Genomic DNA, 23,452 nt, shown 5'->3' on the forward strand with positions numbered 1-23,452 from the left:
GGGGGCAGCCATCTGGAATCTGGGGGGAGGCCATCTTGGATTGCAGCAGCCATCCTGGCTTGGGGGCAGCCATCTTGAATCATGGGGGAGGCCATCTTGGATTGCAGCAGCTATATTGCCTTAGGGCAGCCATCTTGAATTGGGGCAGCTATATTGGCTCGGGGGCAGCCATCTTGAAACAGGGGGCAGCCATATTGGATTGCAGCAGCCATATTGGATTGCAGCAGCCATATTGGCTCAGTAGCCGCCATCTTGAATTGGGGGCGGCCATATTGGCTCGGGGGCCGCCATCTTGGATTGGGAGCAGCCATGTTGGCTGAGGGGCTGCCTTCCTTTCTCTATTTCTATTAAATATAACCCAATTTCAGCCATTTTGAGCCGATTTCCCCCCATATTTCACCCCAAATTCCCATTTTTACCACCTTTTTAATCCCATTCCCCCCCCCATTCCCCCAATATTCCCACTGTACACAAATACCCATTTTGCCCCAATTTTCAGCTTTTTAACTCAAATCTCCCACCTTGGTGCCAGTTTATTCACGTCCTTTACTTCATTTTCCCCATTTCGTGCCGTTTTTTCCCATTTTTTCCCATTTTTCGCACATTTTCACCCATTTTCTACCCCTTCCCGCCCCCCCTTCAGGCTTCAACCCCTCGAGTAGGCCGCGTTTCCATAGCAACGCCTCACCCGGAAGAGGCGGGGCCTCGTCGTTACGGCGACGCCGAGACAAGCAGCCAATGGCAAGACACGCCTCTCCCAGCGCCCAATCAGCGCTCTGCTCCTCTCCGACCAATCCCTGAGCTCGCCGCGGCTCGGAGGCCAATCAGAAGCATCGGGAGGCGGGGCTAGAGCCGCGCATGCGCACAACTTCCGGTGGGGCGGCCGCCATCTTGGAGGGCCGCGTCCGGCGCCGCCGCCGCCGCCGATTCGTCCGTCGCTTTAATAAAGGGACCCGGTGAGCTACAAACGGCGCTTTGACGTCATCCACACAGCCGTGACGTCATCGGGGAGGGCCTGGGGGGGGATGGGGGCGAAAAAACGGGGCGAAAAAGGCGAAAAACGGGTGTTTTTGGGGTGCGGTTTAGTGCGCATGCGCGGATGCGGAGTGAGGGGGGGCGCAAGATGGCGGCCGGGGGGCGTGGTCACGTGGTTGAGGGGCGTGGCCTAAGAGTGAAAGGGGGCGTGGCTTGAGTGAGGGGGCGATTGTGACGTCACGGGGTGGGCGGGGCTTAAGGGGGGTTTATGAATGGGGGGGTAATTTATGAATGGGGGCTTATTTAATGAATGGGGGTGAATGGATGGGGGTTATTTAATGGATGGATGGGGGTTAATTAATGAATGGGGGGTTAATTAATGAATGAACGGGGTCTGTGTGTCCCTATAGGAGGAGGTCACGTGGCTGCCGCCCCCCCCACGTGGAGATGGAGGAGGGGGGGAAGGCGGGCAGTGAGGTGAGGGGGGTAATGGGGTCCTATGGGGTCCTATGGGGTCTTATAGCGTCCTATAGGGTCCTATGGGGTATAATGGGGTTCTATGGGGACTTATGGGGTCCTATTGGGTTTTCTGGGGGGTTATGGGGGCTTATGGGGGCTTATAGGTTTTTATGGGGTACTGTGGGGTCCTATGGGGGCTTATAGGTTTTTATGGGGTACTGTGGGGTCCTATGGGGGCTTATAGGGTCCTATAGGGTCTATGTGGGATAATGGGGTCCTATGGGGGGCCTATGGGGGATAATGGGGTTTTATGGGGTCCTATGGGGCATAATGGGGTTCTATAGGGTGTTATATTGGCTCCTATGGGGTCTTATAGGGTTCTGTGGGGGATAATGGGGTCCTAAGGGGTCCTATGGGGTCCTATAGGGTTTTATGGGGGTTCTATGGGGTTCTATGGGGGCTTATGGGGGATAATGCGGTCCTATAGGGGCTTATGGGGTCCTATAGGGGCTTATGGATTCCTATGGGGTCCTATAGGGTTCTGTGGGGGTTTATGGGGTTCTATGGGGTTCTATGGGGGCTTATGGGGTCCTATAGGGTGTTATATTGGGGCTTATGGGGTTTTGTGGGGTCCTATGGGGTTCTATGGGGGTTAATGGGGGTCTATGGGGTCTTATAGGGTTCTATGGGGTTCTATGGGGTCCTATGGGGGTTTATGGGGTCCTATGGGGGTCTATGGGAACTTATGGGGTCCTATGGGGGTCTATGGGAACTTATGGGGTGCTATGGGGGGCCTGTGGGGTGTTAAATGGGGGCTTATGGGGTCCTATTGGGTTGTATGGGGGGTTATGGGGTGCTATGGGGGGCCTATGGGGTTTTACATGGGGTCTTATAGGGTCCTGTGGGGGCTTATGGGGTCCTATGGGGGATAATGGGGTCCTATAGGGTCCTATGGGGTTTTATGGGGTTCTATGGGGGCTTATGGGGGTCTATGGGGTCTTATGGGGTCCTATGGGGGTTTATGGGGTCCTATGGGGTTCTGTGGGGGCTTATGGGATCGTATAGGGTGTTATATTGGGGCTTATGAGGTCTTATAGGGTACTATGGGGGCTTATGGGGGCCTATGTGGTGCTATGGGGGGCCTATGGGGTGCTATATGGGAGCTTATGGGGAATAATGGGGTCCTATGGGGGCTTATGGGGTCCTATGGGGTTCTATAGAGTCCAATGCGGGGATAATGGAGTCTTAAAGGGTTTTATGGAGTCCTATGGGGTCCTGTAGGGTCCTATGGGGGATAATGGGGTCCTATGGGGTTCTATCGGGTCTTATGGGGTTCTATGGTGGCCTATAGGGTCCTGTGGGGTTCTATGGGGTCTTATGGGGGTCTATGGGGTCCTATGGGGTGTTATATGGGAGCTTATGGGGAATAAAGGGGTTCTATGGGGGCTTATTGGGGCCTATAGGAGCTTATGGGGTCTTATGGGGGTCTATGGGGTCCTATGGGGGCTTATGGGGTCGTATAGGGTGTTATATTGGGGCTTATGGGGTTTTATGGGGTTTTGTGGGGTCCTATGAGGTTCTATGGGGGATAATGGGGTCCTATAGGGTCCTATAGGGTCCTATGGGGGTTTGTGGGGTCTTATGGGGCCCTATGGGGTTCTGTGGGGGATAATGGGGTATTATGGGTTCCTATGGGGTGCTATGGGGGCTTATGGGGTCCTATAGGGTATTATATTGGGGCTTATGGGGCTTTATGGGGTCCTATGGGGGTCTATGGGGGGTAATGGGGGCTATATGGGATGCTATTGGGTCTTATGGGGGTCTGTGGGGTCTTATGGGCTTCTATGGAGACTTATGGGGTCCTGTGGGGTCTTATGGGGTCCTATGGGGTTTTATGGGGGCTTATGGGGTCCTATGGGGGATTATGGGGTCCCTATGGGGTGCTATGGGGGATAATGGGGCCCTATAGGGTCCTATGGGGTCCTATGGGTGATAATGGGCTTCTATGGGGTCCTGTGGGGTTCTGTGGGGTTCTATGGGGTCCTATGGGGTCTTATAGGGTTCTATGGGGTCCTATAGGGTTCTGTGGGGTTCTATGGGGGATAATGGGGTCCTATGGGGCTCTGTGGGGGCTTATGGGGTCCTATAGGGTGTTATATTGGGGCTTATGGGGTTTTATGGGGTCCTATGGGGTCCTATAGGGTTCTATGGGGGATAATGGGGTTCTATGGGGGCTTATGGGGGTCTATGGGGTCCTGTGGGGTCCTATGCAGGCTTATGGGATGCTATTGGGTCTTATGGGGGTCTATGGGGTCTGTGGGGGCTTATGGGGTCTTATAGGGTTCTATGTGGGCTTATGGGCTTCTATGGGGTCCTATGGGATCTATGGGGGCTAATGGGGTCCTATGGGGTGCTATGGGGGATAATGGGGGCCTATGGGGGTCTATGGGGGATAATGGGGTCCTATATGGTCCTATGAGGGGTTATGGGGTTTTATGGGGTCCTATGGGGGGTCTGTGGGGGGTAATGGGGGCTATATGGGATGCTTTTGGGTCTTATGGGGGTCTATGGGGTCTTATGGGCTTCTATGGAGACTTATGGGGTCCTGTGGGGTCTTATGGAGTCCTATGGGGTTTTATGGGGGATAATGGGGTCCTATGAGGGCTTATGGGGTCCTATAGGGTTTTATATTGGGGATTATGGGGTCTTATAGGGTCCTATGGGGTCCTATGGGGTTCTATGGGGGATAGTGGGGTTCTATGGGGGTCTATGGGGTCCTTTGGGGTCCTGTGGGGGCTTATGGGATGCTATTGGGTCTTATGGGGGTCTATGGGGTCCTATGGGGGCTTATGGGGTCTTATAGGGTTCTTTGTGGGCTTATGGGCTCCTATGGGGTCCTATGGGGTCTATGGGGGCTTATGGGGTCCTATGGGGTGCTATGGGGGGCCTATGGGGGTCTATGGGGGATAATGGGGTCCTATATGGTCCTATGAGGGGTTATGGGTCTTATGGGGTCCTATGGGTCTCTATGGGTCCTTGTGTGTCTCTATGGGTCCCTATGTGTCCCTATGGGTCCCTATGTGTCCCTATGGGTCCCTATGTGTCCCTATGGGTCTCTATGGGTCTCTATGGGTCCCTATGGGTCTCTGTGGGTCCCTATGGGTTCCTATGGGTCCCTATGGGTCGCTATGGGTCCTTATGGGGTTTCTATGGGGTCTGTGTCCCCCCCAGACGGACGCGATGACGTCAGACGACTTTGACATCGTCATTGAGGCCATGCTGGAGGCGCCGTATAAGAAAGAGGAGGTGAGCGGATCTATGGGGCGCTATGGGGTGATATGGGGTGATATGGGGCTCTATGGGGTGATATGGGTCTCTATGGGGTGATATGGGTCTCTATGGGGGGCTATGGGCGGCTATGGATTGATATGGGGCTCTATGGGGCCCTATGGGGGGCTATGGGGTGATATGGGGCTCTATGAGGCCCTATGGGCGGCTATGGATTGATATGGGGCTCTATGGGGCCCTATGGGGGGCTATGGGGTGATATGGGGCTCCATGGGGGGATATGGGGCTCTTTGGGGGGCTGTGGGCGGCTATGGGTTGATATGGGGCTCTATGGGGCCCTATGGGGGGCTATGGGGTGATATGGGGGGCTATGGGGTGATATGAGGCTCTATGGGGCCCTATGGGGGGCTATGGGGTGATATGAGGCTCTATGGGGCCCTATGGGGGGCTATGGGGTGATATGGGGCTCTATGGGGTGAATGGGGTCCCTATGGGGGTATATGGGGAGCTATGGGGCCCTATGGGGGGCTATGGGGTGATATGGGGCCCTGTGGGGTGATATAGGTTCCTATGGGGGGATATGGGGGGCTACGGGGTCCTATGGTGGGCTATTGGTCTCTGTGGGTCCCTATGGGTCTCTATGGGGCCCTATGAGGGGCTATGGGTCTCATTGGGGCTCTATGGGGCCCCATGGGTCTTTATCGGTCTCTATGGGGTGATATGGGTCTCAATGGAGCCCTATGGGGGAATATAGCTCACTATGGGTCTCTATGGGGTGTATGGGGTGATGTGGGTCTCTGTGGGGCCCTGTGGGGTGATATGGGTCTCTATAGGGCCCTATGGGGGGCTATGGGGTGAATGGGGGCCCTATGGGGGGCTATGGGTCTCTATGGGGCCCTTTGGGGGCCTGTGGGGCTCTATGGGGGGCTATGGGGGAGCTATGGGGCACTATGGGTCTGTATGGGGTCTCTATGGGTCCTCTATGTCCCCCCATGTCCCTCTATGGGTCCCTATTGGTTCCTATGGGGGTTGCAGTACCTCCTCCCGCCCACAGGGGGGCGTGCTCCCCCTATTGGCTTCAATGGATCCCTATTGGTTTCTATGGGTCCCTATGGCTCCCTATGGGTCCCTTATGGGTCCCTATGTATTCCTATGGGGTGCAGTACCTCCTCATGCCCACATGGTGGCGCTGTTTGTGCTCCCCCTATTGGTTTCTATGGGTTCCTATGGGTTGCAGTACCTCCTCCCGACTAAATGTGCCCCCTCTATTTGTTTCTATGGATCTCTATGGCTCCCTATTGGTCCCTATTGGTTTCTATGTGTCCCTATGGGGTTGCAGTTCCTCCTCCCGCCCACAGGGGGGCGCTGTTTGTGCTCCCCCATTGGTTTCTATTGGTTTTTATGTATCCCTATGGGTCCCTATGTATTGCTATGGGGTTGCCGTTCCTCCTCCCGTCCACAGGGGGGCGCTGTTTGTGCTCCCCCATTGGTTTCTATGGGCCCCTATTGGTTTCTATGGGCCCCTATTGGTTTCTATGGGGTCCCTATTAGTTCCTATGGTTGCAGTACCTCCTCCCATCCACAGGGTGGCGCTGTTTGTGCTCCCCCTATTGGTTTCTATGGGTCCCTATGGGTGCAGTATTTCCTCCCGTCCACAGGGAGGCGCTGTTGTTGCTCTTTCTATAGGTCTCTATGGGTCCCTATGTGTCCCTATGTATCCCTATGGGTCTCCATGGGTCTCTATGAGTCTCTATGGGTCCTTATGGGTCCCTATGGGTCTCTGTGGGGTCTCTACGTGTCCCTATGTGTCCCTATGGGTCCCTATGTGTGTCTATGGGTCTCTATGGGTCCCTATGGGTCTCTATGGGTCTCTATGGGTCCCTATGGGTCTCTATGGGTCCCTATGGGTCTCTATGGGTCTCTATGGGTCTCTATGGGTCCCTATGGGTCTCTATGGGTCCCTATGGGTCCCTATGGGTCTCTATGGGTCCCCATGTTGTCAGTGTAATTTTGGGTTGAATTCTGTTGATTTTGGGTCTGTTCTTTGTTATTTCAGTGCCAGCCGGGACCTTCGAAGCCACCGACGGAGCCGCCACCCCCACAGGTGACCTTTGACCCTTATAATATGACCTTTGACCTTTAGGGTTCAACCTTTGACCTTTGGGGTGTGACCTTTGACCTTTAGGGTTCAACCTTTGACCTTTGGGGTGTGACCTTTGACCCTTGGGGCGTGACCCTCGGGTGTGACCTTTGACCTTTGGGTTCTGACCTTTGACCCTTGGGGCACGACCCTCAAGTGTGACCTTTGACCTTAAGGGTGTGGCCTGAGACCTTGGGGTCATGACCTTTGGGGTGTGACCTTTGACCTTCACGGCGTGACCTTTGACCTTTGGGGTGTGACCTTTGACCTTCAGATGTGACCCATGGTTGTGACCTTTGACCTTTCATGGTGTGACTTTTGACCCTTGACCCTTTGGATTTGACCTTTGACCTTTAGGATGTGACCTTTGACCTTTCATGATGTGACCTTTGACCTTTCACAATGTGACCTTTGACCCTTGGGGTGCGGCCTTTGAGCTTTGTGACCTTTGACCTTGTAACCTTTGGAGTGTGACTTATAACCTTTGACCTTTGGGGTGCGACCTTTGACCTTTGGGTGTGACCTTTGACCTTTGGGGTGTGACCTCTGACCTTTGACCCCCCAGCAGCCAACAGAGGAGCCGAGCAAGGAGCCAAAAAAGGAAAATGGGGCCGGGAGCAGGTAACAGAAATGGGGTGAAAATGGGCAAAAATGGGCAAAAATGGGCCAAAAATGGCAATTTTGGGGTAAAAATGGGCAAAAATGGGCCAAAAATTGGGATTTTGGGGCAAAAATGGGCCAAAAATGGCGATTTTGGGGCAAAAATGGGCCAAAAATGGCGATTTTGGGGCAAAAATGGGCCAAAAATGGCGATTTTGGGGTAAAAATTGGGAAAAATGGGCCAAAAATGGCGATTTTGGGGCAAAAATGGGCCAAAAATGGCGATTTTGGGGTAAAAATGGGGCAAAAATGGTGATTTTCGGGGTAAAAATGGGCAAAAATGGCGATTTTGGGGCAAAAATGGGCAAAAATGGGGCAAAAATGGGCAAAAATGGGCCAAAAATGGCGATTTTGGGGCAAAAATGGGCCAAAAACGGCAATTTTGAGGCAAAAATGGGCAAAAATGGGCAAAAATGGGGCAAAAATGGCGATTTTGGGGTAATAATGGGCCAAAAATGGCGATTTTGGGGTAAAAATGGGCAAAAATAGCGATTTTGGGGCAAAAATGGCCCAAAAATGAGCAAAAATGGGCCAAAAATGGCGATTTTGGGGCAAAAATGGGCAAAAATGGCCCAAAAATGGGCAAAAATGGGCAAAAAATGGCGATTTTGGGGCAAAAATGGGCAAAAATGGGCCAAAAATGGCGATTTTGGGGTAAAAATGGGCAAAAATGGGCCAAAAATGGAGATTTTGGGGTAAAAATGGGCAAAAATGGGCCAAAAATGGCGATTTGGGGGCAAAAATGGGCCAAAAATGGCGATTTTGGGGTAAAAATGGGGAAATTTGGGGCAAAAATGGCGATTTTTGGGCAAAAATGGGCAAAAATGGGCCAAAAATGGCGATTTTGGGGTAAAAATGGGCAAAAATGGGCCAAAAATGGCGATTTTGGGGTAAAAATGGGCAAAAATGGGCCAAAAATGGCGATTTTGGGGAAAAATGGGCAAAAATGGGCCAAAAATGGCGATTTTGGGGTAAAAATGGGCAAAAATGGGCCAAAAATGGAGATTTTGGGGCAAAAATGGGGGATTTGGGGTAAAAAATGGGAATTTTGGGATTAAAATGGGGGATTTGGGGTCAAAAATGGGGAAAAAATGCCAATTTTGGGTTAAAAATGGGGAAATTTGGGGTAAAAATGGGGGATTTGGGGTCAAAATGGGGGAAAAATGGCAATTTGGGGTCAAAAATGGCGATTTTGGGGCAAAAATGGGGAAATTTGGGGTAAAAATGGTCTTTTTTGGGCAAATATGGGAGATTTTGGGTTAAAAATGGGGAATTTGGGGTTAAAATGGTGCAAAAATCGGGGATTTGGGGGGAAAATGGGGAAATTTGGGTCAAAAATGGGGAATTTTGGGGTAAAAATGGGGGGGAAAGGGCCATTTTGGGGCAAAAATGGGGGATTTGGTGCAAAAATGGGCAATTTGGGGTTAAAAATGGGGATTTGGGGGGAAAATTGGGCAAAAATGGGGGATTTTGGGCAAAAATGGGGGGAAAATGGGGATTTTAGGGTCAAAATGTGGGTTTTGGGGGGGATTTTGGGTCAAAAATGGGGAAAAAATGGCAATTTTGGGTCAAAATGGGGTAAAAAATGGGGATTTTGGGGGAAAAGGGGCGATTTGGGGCAAAAATGGGCCAAAAATGGCCATTTTTGGGTTAAAAATCGGGATTTTGAGGTTAAAAATAGGGGATTTGGGGTAAAAATGGGGGAAAAACGGCAATTTGGAGCTAAAAATGGGGATTTGGGGGGAAAATGGGGCAAAAATGGGGATTTTGGGTCAAAAAAGGGCGATTCTGGGTTAAAATGGGGGAAAATGGGGCATTTTGGGCAAAAATGGGGTAAAAAATGGGATTTGGGGTCAAAAATGGGGATTTGGGGTTAAAATGGGGGATTTGGGGCAAAAATTGGGGAAAAATGGCAGTTTTGGGTTAAAAATGGAGAAAATTGGGGCAAAAATGGAGGATTTTGGGTTAAAAATGGGGGATTTGGGGGTAAAAATGGGGGAAAATGGGGGGTTTTTGGGCAAAAATGGGCCAAAAATGGCAATTTTGGGGTGAAAAATGGGGATTTGGGGGCAAAATGGGGCAAAAATGGGCGATTTGGGTTGAAAGTGGAGATTTTGGGGTTAAAAATGGATATTTGGGGGGCAAAAATGAGGGATTTGGGGTTAAAAATGGGGATTTTGGGGTTAATAATGGGGAAAAATGGCAATTTGGGGTCAAAAATGGGGAAATTTGGGTCAAAAATGGGGATTTGGGGATGAAAATGGGGATTTTGGGGTTAAAATGGGCAAAAATGGGCCAAAAATGGCAATTTTAAGGCAAAAATGGGGATTTGGGGGCAAAAATAGGGAAATTTGGGTCAGAAATGGGGGATTTTAGGGCAAAAATGGGGGGAAAAGGGCAATTTTGGGGGCAAAAAATGGGGGATTTTGGGTCAAAAATGGGGATTTTGGTGTTAAAATGGGGTGAAAACAGGCGATTTTGGGCAAAAATGGGCCAAAAATGGCAATTTTGGGGTTAAAAATGGGGAAATTTGGGGTAAAAATGGGGCAAAAAGGGGGATTTTTGGTAAAAATGGGGTCAAAAATGGGGATTTGGGGGCAAAATGGGGCAAAAATGGGCGATTTGCGTTAAAAGTGGAGATTTTGGGGTTAAAAATGGATATTTGGGAGGCAAAAATGAGGGATTTGGGGTTAAAAATGGGGATTTTGGGGTTAATAATGGGGAAAAATGGCAATTTGGGGTTAAAAACGGAGAATTTTGGGTCAAAAATGGGGATTCTGGGGTTAAAATAGGGTGAAAAGGGCGATTTTGGGCAAAAATGGGCCAAAAATGGGCCAAAATGGCAATTTTGGGGTTAAAAATGGGGATTTTGGGGCAAAAAATGGGGGATTTTGGGCAAAAATGGGGTCAAAAATGGGGGTTTGGGGGCAAAATGGGACAAAAATGGGGACTTTGGGGGGATTTGGGGTCAAAAATGGGGATTTTGGGTTAAAAATGGGGATTTGGGGGTTAAAATGGGGGGAAAAAGGGGGATTTTATGGCAAAAATGGTGATTTTGGGGCAAAAATGGGGCAAAAATGGCAATTTTGGGTCAAAAATGGTAATTTTGGGGTCGAAATATGGGGAAAAAAGGGTCATTTTGGGGCTAGCTTGGGGGATTTGGGTTAAAAATGGTGATTTTGGGGTCGAAATGGGGCAAAAATGTGGGATTTGGGGGTAAAAATTTTGATTTTGGGGTCAAAAATGGGGGATTTGGGTGAAAAAATGGGGGAAAAAAGGGATTTGGGGTTAAAAATGGGGGATTTGGGGCAAAAATGGGCAAAAAATGGCAATTTGGGGTTAAAAGTGGCGATTTTGGGGATAAAATGGGGCAAAAATGGGGATTTGGGGTTAAAAATGGGGGATTTTAGGTCTAAAATGAGGGATTTGGGGGTAAAAATGAGTATTTTGGGCAAAAAGGGGATTTTAGGGTAAAAATGGGGCAAAAATGGCAAGTTTGGGTCAAAAATGTGGGATTTTGGAGTTAAAAATGGGGGATTTGGGGGCAAAAATGGGGCAAAAATGGGGATTTTAGGGTAAAAATGGGGAAAAAATGGGGGATTTTGGGTCAAAAATAGGGGGGTTTGGGGATGAAAATGGGGATTTTGGGTCGAAACTGGGGGATTTTGGGTTAAAAATGGGGATTTTAGGGTTAAAAATGGAGGATTTGGGGGCAAAAATGAGGGATTTTGGGGGGAAAAAGGAGGATTTTGGGGTCAAAATGGGGATTTTGGGGTGGGATTTGGGGTCAAAAAGGGAGATTTGGGGGGGGAAGTGGCAATTATGGGGTCAAAAATGGAGATTTTGGGTCAAAAATGGGGATTTTGGTGTTAAAATAGGGTGAAAACAGGCGATTTTGGGCAAAAATGGGCCAAAAATGGCAATTTTGGGGCTTAAAAATGGGGATTTGGGGTCAAAAATGGGGAAAAGATGCCAATTTTGGGGCAAAAATGAGGATTTTGGGGTTAAAATGGGGGAAATGGGGGGGATTTGGGGCAAAAATGGGGTCAAAATGTGGATTTTTGGGGTATTTTGGGTCAAAAATGGGGAAAAATGGGGCAAAATTGGGGGATTTTGGGCAAAAATGGGAGATTTGGGGTAAAAACAGGCAATTTGGGGGAGAAAGGGATAAAAAATGGCATTTCTGGGTTAAAAATGGGGATTTGGGAGGAAAATGGGGCAAAAATGGGGGGTTTGGGGCAAAAATGGGGTAAAAAATGGGGATTTGGGGGGAAAAATGGGGATTTTAGGGTCAAAATGTGGGTTTTGGGGGGATTTTGGGTCTAAAATGGGGGATTTGGGGCAAAAATGGGGAAAAAATGGCGATTTTGGTTTAAAAGTGGGACTTTGGGGTCATTTAATGGGTTTTGGGGTCATTTAGTGGGATTTTGGTGTCATTTAATGGGATTTTGGGGTCATTTAATGGGATTTTGGGGTTATTTAATGGGATTTGTGGGTCATTTAATGGGCTTTTGGGGTCATTTAATGGGCTTTTGGGGTCATTTAATGGGGTTTTGGAGTCATTTAATGGGATTTGGGGTCATTTAATGGGGTTTTTGGTGTCATTTAATGGGATTTTGGGGTCATTTAGTGGGATTTGGGGTCATTTAATGGGGTTTAGGGGTTGTTTAATGGGGTTTGGGGGTAATTTAATGGGATTTTGGGGTGAAATCCCCCTATTTCAGCAGCAGCCGGCGGAAGCGCAGCCGCAGCCGCAGCCGGGAGCACAGACACAGGTGGGGACGACCCCAAAACGGCCCTTTTTTACCCCAAAACGGCCCTTTTTTACCCCAAAATGGCCCTTTTTTACCCCAAAACGGCCCTTTATGACCCCATAAGACCCCATAGGCCCCATAGGATCCCATTTATGACACCATAAGGCCACATTCTGACCCCATAGGCCCCATAGGATCCCATTTATGACCCCATAGACCCCATTCTGACCCCATATCCCCCCATATACACCCATAAGACCCCATATCTCCCCCATATTACCCCATTAGACCCCGTAACACCCCATTGTGCCCCCTTTCTGTCCCCATAACACCTCATTCGGACCTAGTAAGACCCTATAAGTCCCCTTTATCCCCCCATAAGACCCCATAAGGCCCCTTTCTGACACCATAAGACCCCCATATCCCCCCATTCTGACCCCATAAGCCCCCATTACACCCCATAGTGTCCCGTAAGAACGCAATAGACCCCATAGGAGCCCATAGGATCCCATTTATGACCCCGTAAGACCCCATAGGATCCCATTTATGACCCCATAAGACCCCATATCCCCCCATAAGACCCCATAGGACCCCATAGACCCCATAGGATCCCATTTATGACCCCATATCCCCCCATAAGACCCCATAGACTCCATAGAATCCCCATTTATGACCCCATAAACCCCATAGACCCCATAGGATCCCCATTTCTCACCCCATAGAACCCCATATCCCCCCATAAGCCCCCATTCTGACCCTATAAGACCCCATAGGACCCCATAGGACTCCATATCCCCCCATAGACCCCATAGACCCCATAGGACCCCATAGGATCCTATTTATGACCCCATAAGACCCCAATAGACCCTATAGACCCCATTTGTGACCCCATAGACCCCATAGACCCCACAGACCCCCTTTGTGACCCCATAGATCCCATAACACCCCATATCCCCCCATAAGACCCCATGGACCCCATTTCAGACCCCATAAGACCCCATAGACCCCATAGTACCCCATAGGATCCCATAGACCCCATAGTATCCTATTTATGACCCCATAGTGCCCCATAGGACCCCAATAGACCCCATAGACCCCGTAGGATCCCCTTTATGACCCCATAGAGCCCATTAGACCCGATAGGAGCCCATAAGGCCCCATAAGACCCCATAGACCCCGTAAGACCCCATAGGATCCCATTTGTGACCCCATAGGACCCCATATCTCCCCCATACCTCCCCATAGGACCCCATAACACCCCATATCCCCCCATTAGACCCTATTAGACCCCATAGACCCCATAGGACCCCATAGGACCCCATAACACCCCATATCCTCCCATAAGCCCCCATTCTGACCCCATAAGGCCCCCATATCCCCCCATAAGACCCCATAGACCCCATAGATCCCCTTTGTGACCCCATAGACCCTATAGACCCCATAGGATCCTATTTGTGACCCCATAAGACCCCATAGACCCCATAGGATCCTATTTGTGACCCCAATAGACCCCATAGACCCCATAGGACCCCATAGGACCCCATAGACCCCATAGGACCCCACAGACCCCATAGGATCCTATTTGTGACCCCAATAGACCCCACAGACCCCATTTCTGACCCCATAGGACCCCATAAGACCGCAATAGACCCCAATAGACCCCACAGACCCCCTTTGTGACCCCATAGACCCCATAGGATCCCATTTGTGACCCCATAGACCCCATAGGATCCCATTTCTGACCCCATATCCCCCCATAAGTCCCCATAGGACCCCATATCCCCCCATAAGCCCCCATTCTGACCCCATAAGACCCCATAGACCCCCTTTGTGACCCCATAGGACCCTATAGACCCCATAGGGCCCCAATAGACCCCATAGACCCCCATTCTGACCCCATAAGGCCCCATATCCCCCCATAAGACCCCATAGACCCCATAGGATCCATATTTCTGACCCCATAGACCCCATAGGATCCCATTTCTGACCCCATATCCCCCCATAAGTCCCCATAGGACCCCATAGTACCCCATAGACCCCACAGACCCCATTTGTGACCCCATAGGATGCCATATATGACCCCAATAGACCCCACAGACCCCCTTTGTGACCCCATAGACCCCACAGACCCCCTTTGTGACCCCATAGGCCCCATAGGATCCCATTTCTGACCCCATAGGACCCCATAGAACCCCATATCCCCCCATAAGCCCCCATTCTGACCCCATAAGGCCCCATAGGATGCCATATATGACCCCATAGGATCCCATAGACCCCATAGGACCCCAATAGACCCCATAGATCCTATTTCTGACCCCAATAGACCCCATAGACCCCATAGGATCCCATTTCTGACCCCATAGGGCCCCATAAGGCCCCATATCCCCCCATTAGACCCCATAGACCCCATAGCATCCTATTTATGACCCCATAGTGCCCCATAGAGCCCATAAGACCCCATAGACCCCATAGGACCCCATAACACCCCATATCCCCCCATAGGACCCCATAGGATCCCATTTATGACCCCATAGGACCCCAATAGACCCTATAGACCCCATAAGATGCCATATATGACCCCATAGACCCCATAGACCCCCTTTGTGACCCCATAGACCACATAGACCCCACAGACCGCCTTTGTGACCCCATAGGACCCCAATAGACCCCATAAGGCCCCATAGGATCCCATTTCTGACCCCATAGAACCCCATATCCCCCCATAAGCCTCCATTCTGACCCCATAAGACCCCATAAGGCCCCATAAGACACCATAGGCCCCATATGGCCCCCATAAACCCCCATTCTGACCCCATAAGGCCCCATTAGACCCCATAGACCTCATAGACCCCATAGACCCCATAGGATCGCATTTATGACCCCATAAGGCCCCATAGGATGCCATATATGACCCCATAGGATCCCATAGACCCCATAGGACCCCATAGACCCCATAAGACCCCATAAGCCCCCATTCTGACCCCATAGGATCCCATAGACCCCATAGGATCCTATTTGTGACCCCATAAGCCCCCATTCTGACCCCGTAAGACCCCATAAGGCCCCCATATCCCCCCATAAGACCCCATAGGACCCCATAGACCCCCTTTGTGACCCCATAAGACCCCCATAGACCCCATAGACCCCCATTCTGACCCCATAAGGCCCCCATATCCCCCCATAAGACCCCATAGACCCCATAGGATCCCCTTTGTGACCCCATAAGGCCCCATAGAATGCCATATATGACCCCATAGACCCCCTTTGTGACCCCCTTTGTGACCCCATAGGACCCCAATAGACCCCATAGTACCCCATAGACCCCACAGACCCCATAGATCCTATTTGTGACCCCAATAGACCCCATAGACCCCATAGGACCCCATAGACCCCATAGAGCCTATAGACCCCATAGACCCCCTTTGTGACCCCATAGGCCCCATAGGATCCCATTTATGACCCCATAGACCCCATACGATCCCATTTCTGACCCCATAAGACCCCATAGACCCCATAGGATCCCATTTATGACCCCATAAGGCCCCATAGGATGCCATATATGACCCCATAGACCCCATAGACCCTATAGACCCCATAGACCCCCTTTGTGACCCTATAGACCCCACAGACCCCCTTTGTGACCCCATAAGGCCCCATAGAACCCCATATCCCCCCATAAGCCCCCATTCTGACCCCATAAGGCCCCATAGGATGCCATATATGACCCCATAGGATCCCATAGACCCCATAGGACCCCACAGACCCCATAGATCCTATTTCTGACCCCAATAGACCCCATAGACCCCATAGGATCCCATTTCTGACCCCATAGGGCCCCATAAGGCCCCATATCCCCCCATTAGACCCCATAGACCCCATAGCATCCTATTTATGACCCCATAGTGCCCCATAGAGCCCATAAGACCCCATAGACCCCATAGGACCCCATAACACCCCATATCCCCCCATAGACCCCATAGGATCCCCTTTATGACCCCATAGGATCCCATTTATGACCCCATAAGACCCCATAGACCCCACAGACCCCCTTTGTGACCCCATAGACCCCATAAGGCCCCATAGGATGCCATATATGACCCCATAGACCCCATAGACCCCCTTTGTGACCCCATAGACCCCATAGGACCCCAATAGACCCCATAGACCCCATTTCTGACCCCATAAGGCCCCCATATCCCCCCATAAGACCCCATAGACCCCATAGACCCCCTTTGTGACCCCATAGACCCCATAGACCCCATAAGACCCCATAGACCCCATAGACCCCATAGGATCCCCTTTCTGACTCCATAGACCCCATAGACCCCCTTTGTGACCCTATAGGGCCCCAATAGACCCCAATAGACCCCATAGACCCCACAGACCCCATAGGATCCCCTTTGTGACCCCATAGCAGCCGCAGCCGGGAGCGTCGCCGTCGTTCCCGCAGCCGCCACCGCAGCCGACACCGCAGCCGTGAACGGCGCCGCTCCAGGAGCAGGGACAGGAGGAGGGACGACAGGAGGTACCAACATATATGGGGATATAGGGATATATAGGGTTCTATAGGGTCCTATGGGGGGATATGGGGGTCCTATGGGGTCCTATGGGGGGATATGGGGTCCTATGGGGATATATGAGGGGGTTATGGGGGGATATGGGGGTTATGGGGTCCTATGGGGGATATGGAGTCCTATAGGGTCGTATCGGGTCCTATGGGGGGATATGGGGGGATATAAGGTTCTTATGGGGGGATATAGGGGTCCTATGGGGGGATATGGGGTCCTATGGGGTATTATGGGGGGATATAGAGTCCTATAGGGTCATATAGGGTCCTATGGGGTCCTATGGGGTATTATGGGGGGATATGGGGTCCTATGGGGGGATACGGGGTCCTATGGGGTCCTATGGGGATATATGAGGGGGTTATGGGGTCCTATGGGGGGATATGGGGTCCTATAGGGGGATATGGGGGGATATGGGGTCATATAGGGGGATATAGGGCCGTATGGGGTCATATAGGGTCTTATAGGGTCCTATGGGGGGATATGGGGTCCTATGGGGGGATATGGGGTCCTATAGGGGGATATGGGGGGATATGGGGTCATATAGGGGGATATAGGGCCGTATGGGGTCATATAGGGTCTTACAGGGTCCTATGGGGGGATATGGGGTCCTATGGGGGGATATGGGGGGATATGGGGGTCCTATGGGGGGATATAGGGTCCTATGGGGGGATATGGGGTCCTAAAGGGGGATATGGGGGGATATGGGGTCTTACATGGGGGTTATGGGGTCCTATGGGGGCATATAGGGGGGATATGGGGGGATATGGGGTCCTGTGGGGTCCTATGGGAGGATATGGGGGGATATAGGGGACCTATGGGGTATAATGGGGTCTTATAGGGTCCTATGGGGGGATATGGGGTCCTATGGAGGGATATGGGGTCCTATGGGGGGACATAGAGGTTCTATAGGGTCATATAGGGTCCTATGGGGGGATATAGGGTCCTATGGGGTCCTATGGGGGGATATGGGGTCCTATAGGGGGATATGGGGGGATATGGGGTCCTATGGGGGGATATAGGGTCCTATGGGGGGATATGGGGGCCTATGGGGTCCTATGGGATATTATGGGGGGATATGGGGGGATATGGGGTCCTATGGGGGGATATGTGGGGGATATAGGGGTCCTATGGGGGGATATGTGGGGGATATAGGGGTCCTATGGGGGGATATGGGGGGGTATAGGGGTTCTATGGGGATATATGAGGGGGTTATGGGGCGCCGCTCCAGGAGCAGGGACAGGAGGAGGGACGACAGGAGGTAATAGGGGGATATGGGGGGATATGGGGTTATGTGGGGGGATATGGGGGGATATAGGGTCATATAGGGTTCTATGGGGTCCTATGGGGTGATATGGGGTATTATGGGGTTCTATGGGGTCATATAGGGTCCTATAGGGTCCTATGGGGGGATATGGGGGTTATGGGGTCTTACATGGGGGTTATGGGGTCCTATGGGGGGATATGGGGTCCTCTAGGGTCCTATGGGGTCCTATAGGGTCCTATGGGGTCTTACATGGGGGTTATGGGGTCCTATGGGGGGGATATGGGGTCCTATGGGGGGATATAGGGGTTCTATAGGGTCATATAGGGTCCTATGGGGTGCTATAGGGTCCTATGGGGTCTTACATGGGGGTTATGGGGTCCTATGGGGTCTATGGGGTGCGTGTGTGGGGCTGCCCCATTGATGTGGGGTTTTTCTATGGGGCAGGCGGCGCTTTGGGCACAGCAAAAGTCCCCTGTACCGGGAGAAGAGCCCCGTGAGGTGAGTGGGGGGGACTATGGGTCCCTATGGGGCCCTATGGGTCCCTATGGGTCTCTATGGGTCACTATGGGGCCCTATGGGTCCCTATGGGTCTCTATGGGTCACAATGGGTCCCTATGGGTCTCTATGGGTTCCTATGGGGTCACAATGGGGTCCCTATGTATTGCTATGGGGTTGCAGTACCTCCTCCCGTCCACAGGGGGCGCTGTTTGTGCTCCCCCCATTGGTTTCTATGGCTCCCAATTGATCCCTATGGGTCCCTATGTATTCCTATGGTGTTGCAGTACCTCCTCCCGGCCACAGGGGGCGCTGTTTGTGGTCCCCCTATTGGTCCCTATGTCTCCCAATGGTTCCCTATGGATCCCTATGGGTCTCTATAGGTCTCTATGTATCCCTATGGCTCCCTATGGGTCCCTATTAGTTCTTATGGGGTGCAGTACCTCCTCCCACCCACAGGGGGGCGCTGTTAGTGCTCCTCCATTGGTTTCTATAAATCCCTATGGGGTTGCAGTACCTCCTCCCGCCCGCAGGGGGGCGCTGTTTGTTCTCCCCCATTGATCCCTATGGGTCCCTATGTATTTCAATGGGGTTGCAGTACCTCCTCCCACCCGCAGGGAGGCGCTGTGTCCCTATTGGTTTCTATGGGTCCCTATGTGTCTCTATTGGTTCCTATGGGTCGCTATGGGGATGCAGTACCTCCTCCTGCCCACAGGGAGGCGCTGTTTGTGCTCCCCCTATTGGTTTCAATGGGTCCCTATGGCTCCCTATAGCTCCCTATTGGTTCCTATGGGTCCCTATGTATTTCAATGGGGTTGCAGTACCTCCTCCCGCCCGCAGGGGGGGGCGCTCTTTTTGCTCACCCCATTGGTTTCTATGGCTCCCTATGGATCCCTATGGGTCCCTATGGGTCTCTATGGGTCTCTATGGGTCCCCATTGGTTTCTATGGGTCCCTATGGCTCCCTATGGGGTCCCTATGGGTCTCTATGGGTCCCTATGGGGTCCCTATGGCTCCCTATTGGTCCCTATGGGTCCCTATGGGTCCCTGTCTGTCCCTATGTGTCCCTATGGGGTCTCTATGGCTCCCTATGGGTCCCCATTGATCCCTATGGGTCGCTATGGGGTTGCAGTTCCTCCTCCCACCCACAGGGAGGCGCTGTGTCCCTATTGGTTTCTATGGGTCTCTATGTATCCCTATGGGTCCCTATTAGTTCCTATGGGGTTGCAGTACCTCCTCCCGCCCGCAGGGGGGCGCTGTTTGTGCTCCCCCATTGGTTTCTATGGCTCCCTATGGGTCCCTATGTATTTCAATGGGGTTGCAGTACCTCCTCCCGCCCGCAGGGGGGCGCTCTTTTTGCTCTCCCCATTGGTTTCTATGGGGTCCCTATGTATTTCAATGGGGTTGCAGTACCTCCTCCCATCCACAGGGGGCGCTGTTTGTGCTCCCCCTATTGGCTTCAATGGGTCCCTATTGGTTCCTATGGATCCCTATGTATCCCTATGGGGTCCCTATGGGTCCCTATGGGTCTCTATGTATCCCTATGGGTCCCTATGGGTCGGTATGGGTCTCTATGGGTCCCTATGGGTCTCTATGTATCCCTATGGGGTCCCTATGGCTCCCTATGGGTCCCTATGGGTCCCTATGGGTCTCTATGGGTCCCTATGGTTCCCTATGGCTCCCTATTGATCCCTATGGATCCCTATGGGTCTCTATGTATCCCTATGGCTCCCTATGGCTCCCTATGGGGTCCCTATGTATCCCTATGGGTCCCTATGGGTGCAGTACCTCCTCCCGCCCGCAGGGGGGCGCTGTTCATGCTCCCCCCTATTGATCTCTATGGGTCCCTATTGGTTCCTATGGCTCTCTATTGGTTTCTATGTATCCCTATGTATCCCTATGGGTCCCTATGGGTCGCTATGGGGTTGCAGTACCTCCTCCCGGCCACATGGGGGCGCTCTTTTTGCTCTCCCCATTGGTTTCTGTGGCTCCCCATTGATCCCTATTGGTCCCTATGGGTCCCTATGGGTCGCTATGGGGTGCAGTACCTCCTCCCATCCACAGGGAGGCGCTGGGCGCGCTGAGCCCCGAGGAGCGCGACGCTCGCACGGTGTTCTGTATGCAACTGGCCGCCAGGATCCGACCGCGGGACCTGGAGGATTTCTTCTCTGCCGTCGGGAAGGTCGGGGGGGACTATGGGGTCTATATGGGGTCTATGGGGTGATATGGGGGAATATGGGGTGTCTATGGGGGGATATGGGGGGATATGGGGTGTCTATGGGGGATATGGGGTCTCTGTGGGGGGATATGGGGTCTCTATGGGGTCTATGAGTCTCTATGGGTCTCTATGTGTCCCTATGTGTCCCTATGGGTCCCTATGGGTTCCTATGGGTCCATATGGGTCTCTATGGATCCCTATGGGTCTCTATGGGGGGATATGGGGTCTCTATGGGTCTCTATGTGGTCTATGGGGGCTCTATAGGTCCCTATGTGTCTCTATGGGGCTGTATGGGTTTCTATAGGTCTCTATGGGGTCTCTATGGGGTCTTTGTGGGGTCTATGGGGTCTATGGGTCTCTATGGGGTGATATGGGGTGATATGGGGTCTCTATGGGGTGCTATGGGGTCTCTATGGGGTGATATGGGGTGATACAGGGTGATATGGGATCTCTGTGGGGCTCTATGGGGTCCCTATGGGGTCTATGGGGTGATATGCGGGGATATGGGGTCTATGGGTCTCTATGGGGGGATATGGGGTGATATGGGGGGATATGGGGTCCCTATGGGTCTCTATGGGGTCTCTATGGGGTCTCTATGGGGGGATATGGGGGGATATGGGGTGATATGTGGTCCCTATGGGTCCCTATGGGTCTCTATGGGGTGATATGGGGGGATATGGGGTGATATGGGGTTTATATGGGGGATATGGGGTGATATGGGGTCTCTATGGGGTGATATGGGGTCTCTATGGGGTCCATGGGGTCTCTATGAGTCTCTATGGGGGCTCTATGGGGTCTATGGGGTGATATGGGGGGATATGGGGTGTCTATGGGGGGATATGGGGGATATGGGGTCTATGGGGTGATATGGGGTTTATATGGGGTGTCTATGGGGGGATATGGGGTGTCTGTGGGGGAATATGGGGTGATATGGGGTCTCTATGGGTTCCTATGGGGTCTATATGAGGTGATATAGGGGGATATGGGGTCTCTATGGGTCCCTATGGGGTCTATGGGGTCTCTATGGGGTTTATGGGGCTCTATGGGTCTCTATGGGTCCCTATGGGGTCTCTATGGGGGGATATGGGGTCTCAATGGGTCTCTATGTGGTCTATGGGGGCTCTATAGGTCCCTATGTGTCTCTATGGGTCTGTATGGGTTTCTATAGGTCTCTATGGGGTCTCTATGGGGTCTTTATGGGGTCTATGGGGTCTATGGGTCTCTATGGGGTCTATGGGGTGATATGGGGTCTCTATGGGGTGCTATAGGGTCTCTATGGGGTGATATGGGGTGATACAGGGTGATATGGGATCTCTATGGGGCTCTATGGGTCCCTATGGGGTCTCTATGGGGTCTGTGGGTCTCTATGGGTATCTATGGGGTCTCTATGGGGCCTATATGGGGTGATATGGGAGCATATGGTGTCTCTGTGGGTCCCTATGGATCTCTATGGGTCCCTATGGGTCCTTATGGGTCTCTATGGTTCCCTATGGCTCCCTATGGGTCCCTATGGGGTCTATATGGGGGGATATGGGGTCTCTATGGGGGGATATGGGGTGTCTATGGGGGATATGGGGGGATATGGGGTGTCTATGGGGTGATATGGGGTGTCTATGGGGGGATATGGGGTGTTTATGGGGGGATATGGGGGGGTATGGAGGGATATGGGGGGATATGGGGTGTCTATGGGGGGATATGGGGTGATATGGGGGGATATGGGGTGATATGGGGTCTCTATGGGGGGATATGGGGTGTCTATGGGGGGATATGGGGTCTATGGGGTGATATGGGGGGATATGGGGTGTCTATGGGGTGATATGGGGGGATATGGGGTCTCTATGGGGGGATATGGGGTGTCTGTGGGGGGATATGGGGTATCTATGGGGCACTATGGGGGGCTATGGGGCTCTATGGGGTATCTATGGGGCTCTATGGGGGGATATGGGGGATATGAGGTGTCTATGGGGCTCTATGGGGGTCCCCCTATATCTGCTGGGGGTCAGGTGGGCTCAAAGGCTGCCAGCCCTACAGCGAGCAATGGGTGAGGATATGGGGGGATATGGGGTGTATGGGGGGATATGGGGTGTCTATGGGGGGATATGGGGTGTCTATGGGGTATATGGGGTGATATGGGGGGATATGGGGTGTCTATGGGGGGATATGGGGGGATATGGGGTGTCTATGGGGGGATATGGGGTGATATGGGGGGATATGGGGTGATATGGGGTCTCTATGGGGGGATATGGGGTGTCTATGGGGGGATATGGGGTTTATATGGGGGGATATGGGGTGTCTATGGGGGGATATGGGGGGATATGGGGTGTCTATGGGGGGATATGGGGGGATATGGGGTGTCTATGGGGGGATATGGGGGGATATGGGGTGTCTATGGGGGGATATGGGGGGATATGGGGTGTCTATGGGGGGATATGGGGGGATATGGGGTGTCTATGGGGGCATATGGGGGAATATGGGGAGATATGGGGGGATATGGGGTGTCTATGGGGGGATATGGGGGGATATGGGGTGTCTATGGGGTCTATATGGGGTCTATGGGGTGATATGGGGTGATATGGGGTCTCTGTGGGGTGATATGGGGGGGTATGGGGCTCTATGGGGGGATATGGGGTGT

General features: G+C 52.2%; 1 protein-coding gene across 22 annotated transcripts in view; it reads left to right on the plus strand.

Moving 5' to 3' along the window:
* Positions 1-872: 872 nt before the first annotated feature.
* The window catches only part of RBM23 (RNA binding motif protein 23), a 38,105-nt gene continuing 15,525 nt past the window's right edge, over positions 873-23,452 (plus strand). For 6 of the 22 annotated variants that reach the window (XM_085534481.1, XM_085534484.1, XM_085534483.1 and 3 more), the window contains exons 1-9: positions 873-956; positions 1,386-1,452; positions 4,666-4,740; positions 6,779-6,826; positions 7,428-7,483; positions 12,247-12,297; positions 16,691-16,801; positions 18,553-18,606; positions 20,667-20,784. In XM_085534481.1, the coding sequence (XP_085390607.1) occupies positions 1,423-1,452; positions 4,666-4,740; positions 6,779-6,826; positions 7,428-7,483; positions 12,247-12,297; positions 16,691-16,801; positions 18,553-18,606; positions 20,667-20,784 (543 nt within the window). In that variant the 5' untranslated portion in view covers positions 873-956; positions 1,386-1,422. The remainder of the gene's footprint in view (positions 957-1,385; positions 1,453-4,665; positions 4,741-6,778; positions 6,827-7,427; positions 7,484-12,246; positions 12,298-16,690; positions 16,802-18,552; positions 18,607-20,666; positions 20,785-23,452) is intronic. The other 16 variants (XM_085534490.1, XM_085534503.1, XM_085534489.1 and 13 more) reach the window with 14 other exon arrangements.

This window comes from Coturnix japonica, unplaced genomic scaffold (genome assembly GCF_054131305.1).
Source record: "Coturnix japonica strain WE unplaced genomic scaffold, WE-NBRP24 Scf083, whole genome shotgun sequence".
Classification (NCBI taxonomy): Eukaryota; Metazoa; Chordata; class Aves; order Galliformes; family Phasianidae; genus Coturnix; species Coturnix japonica.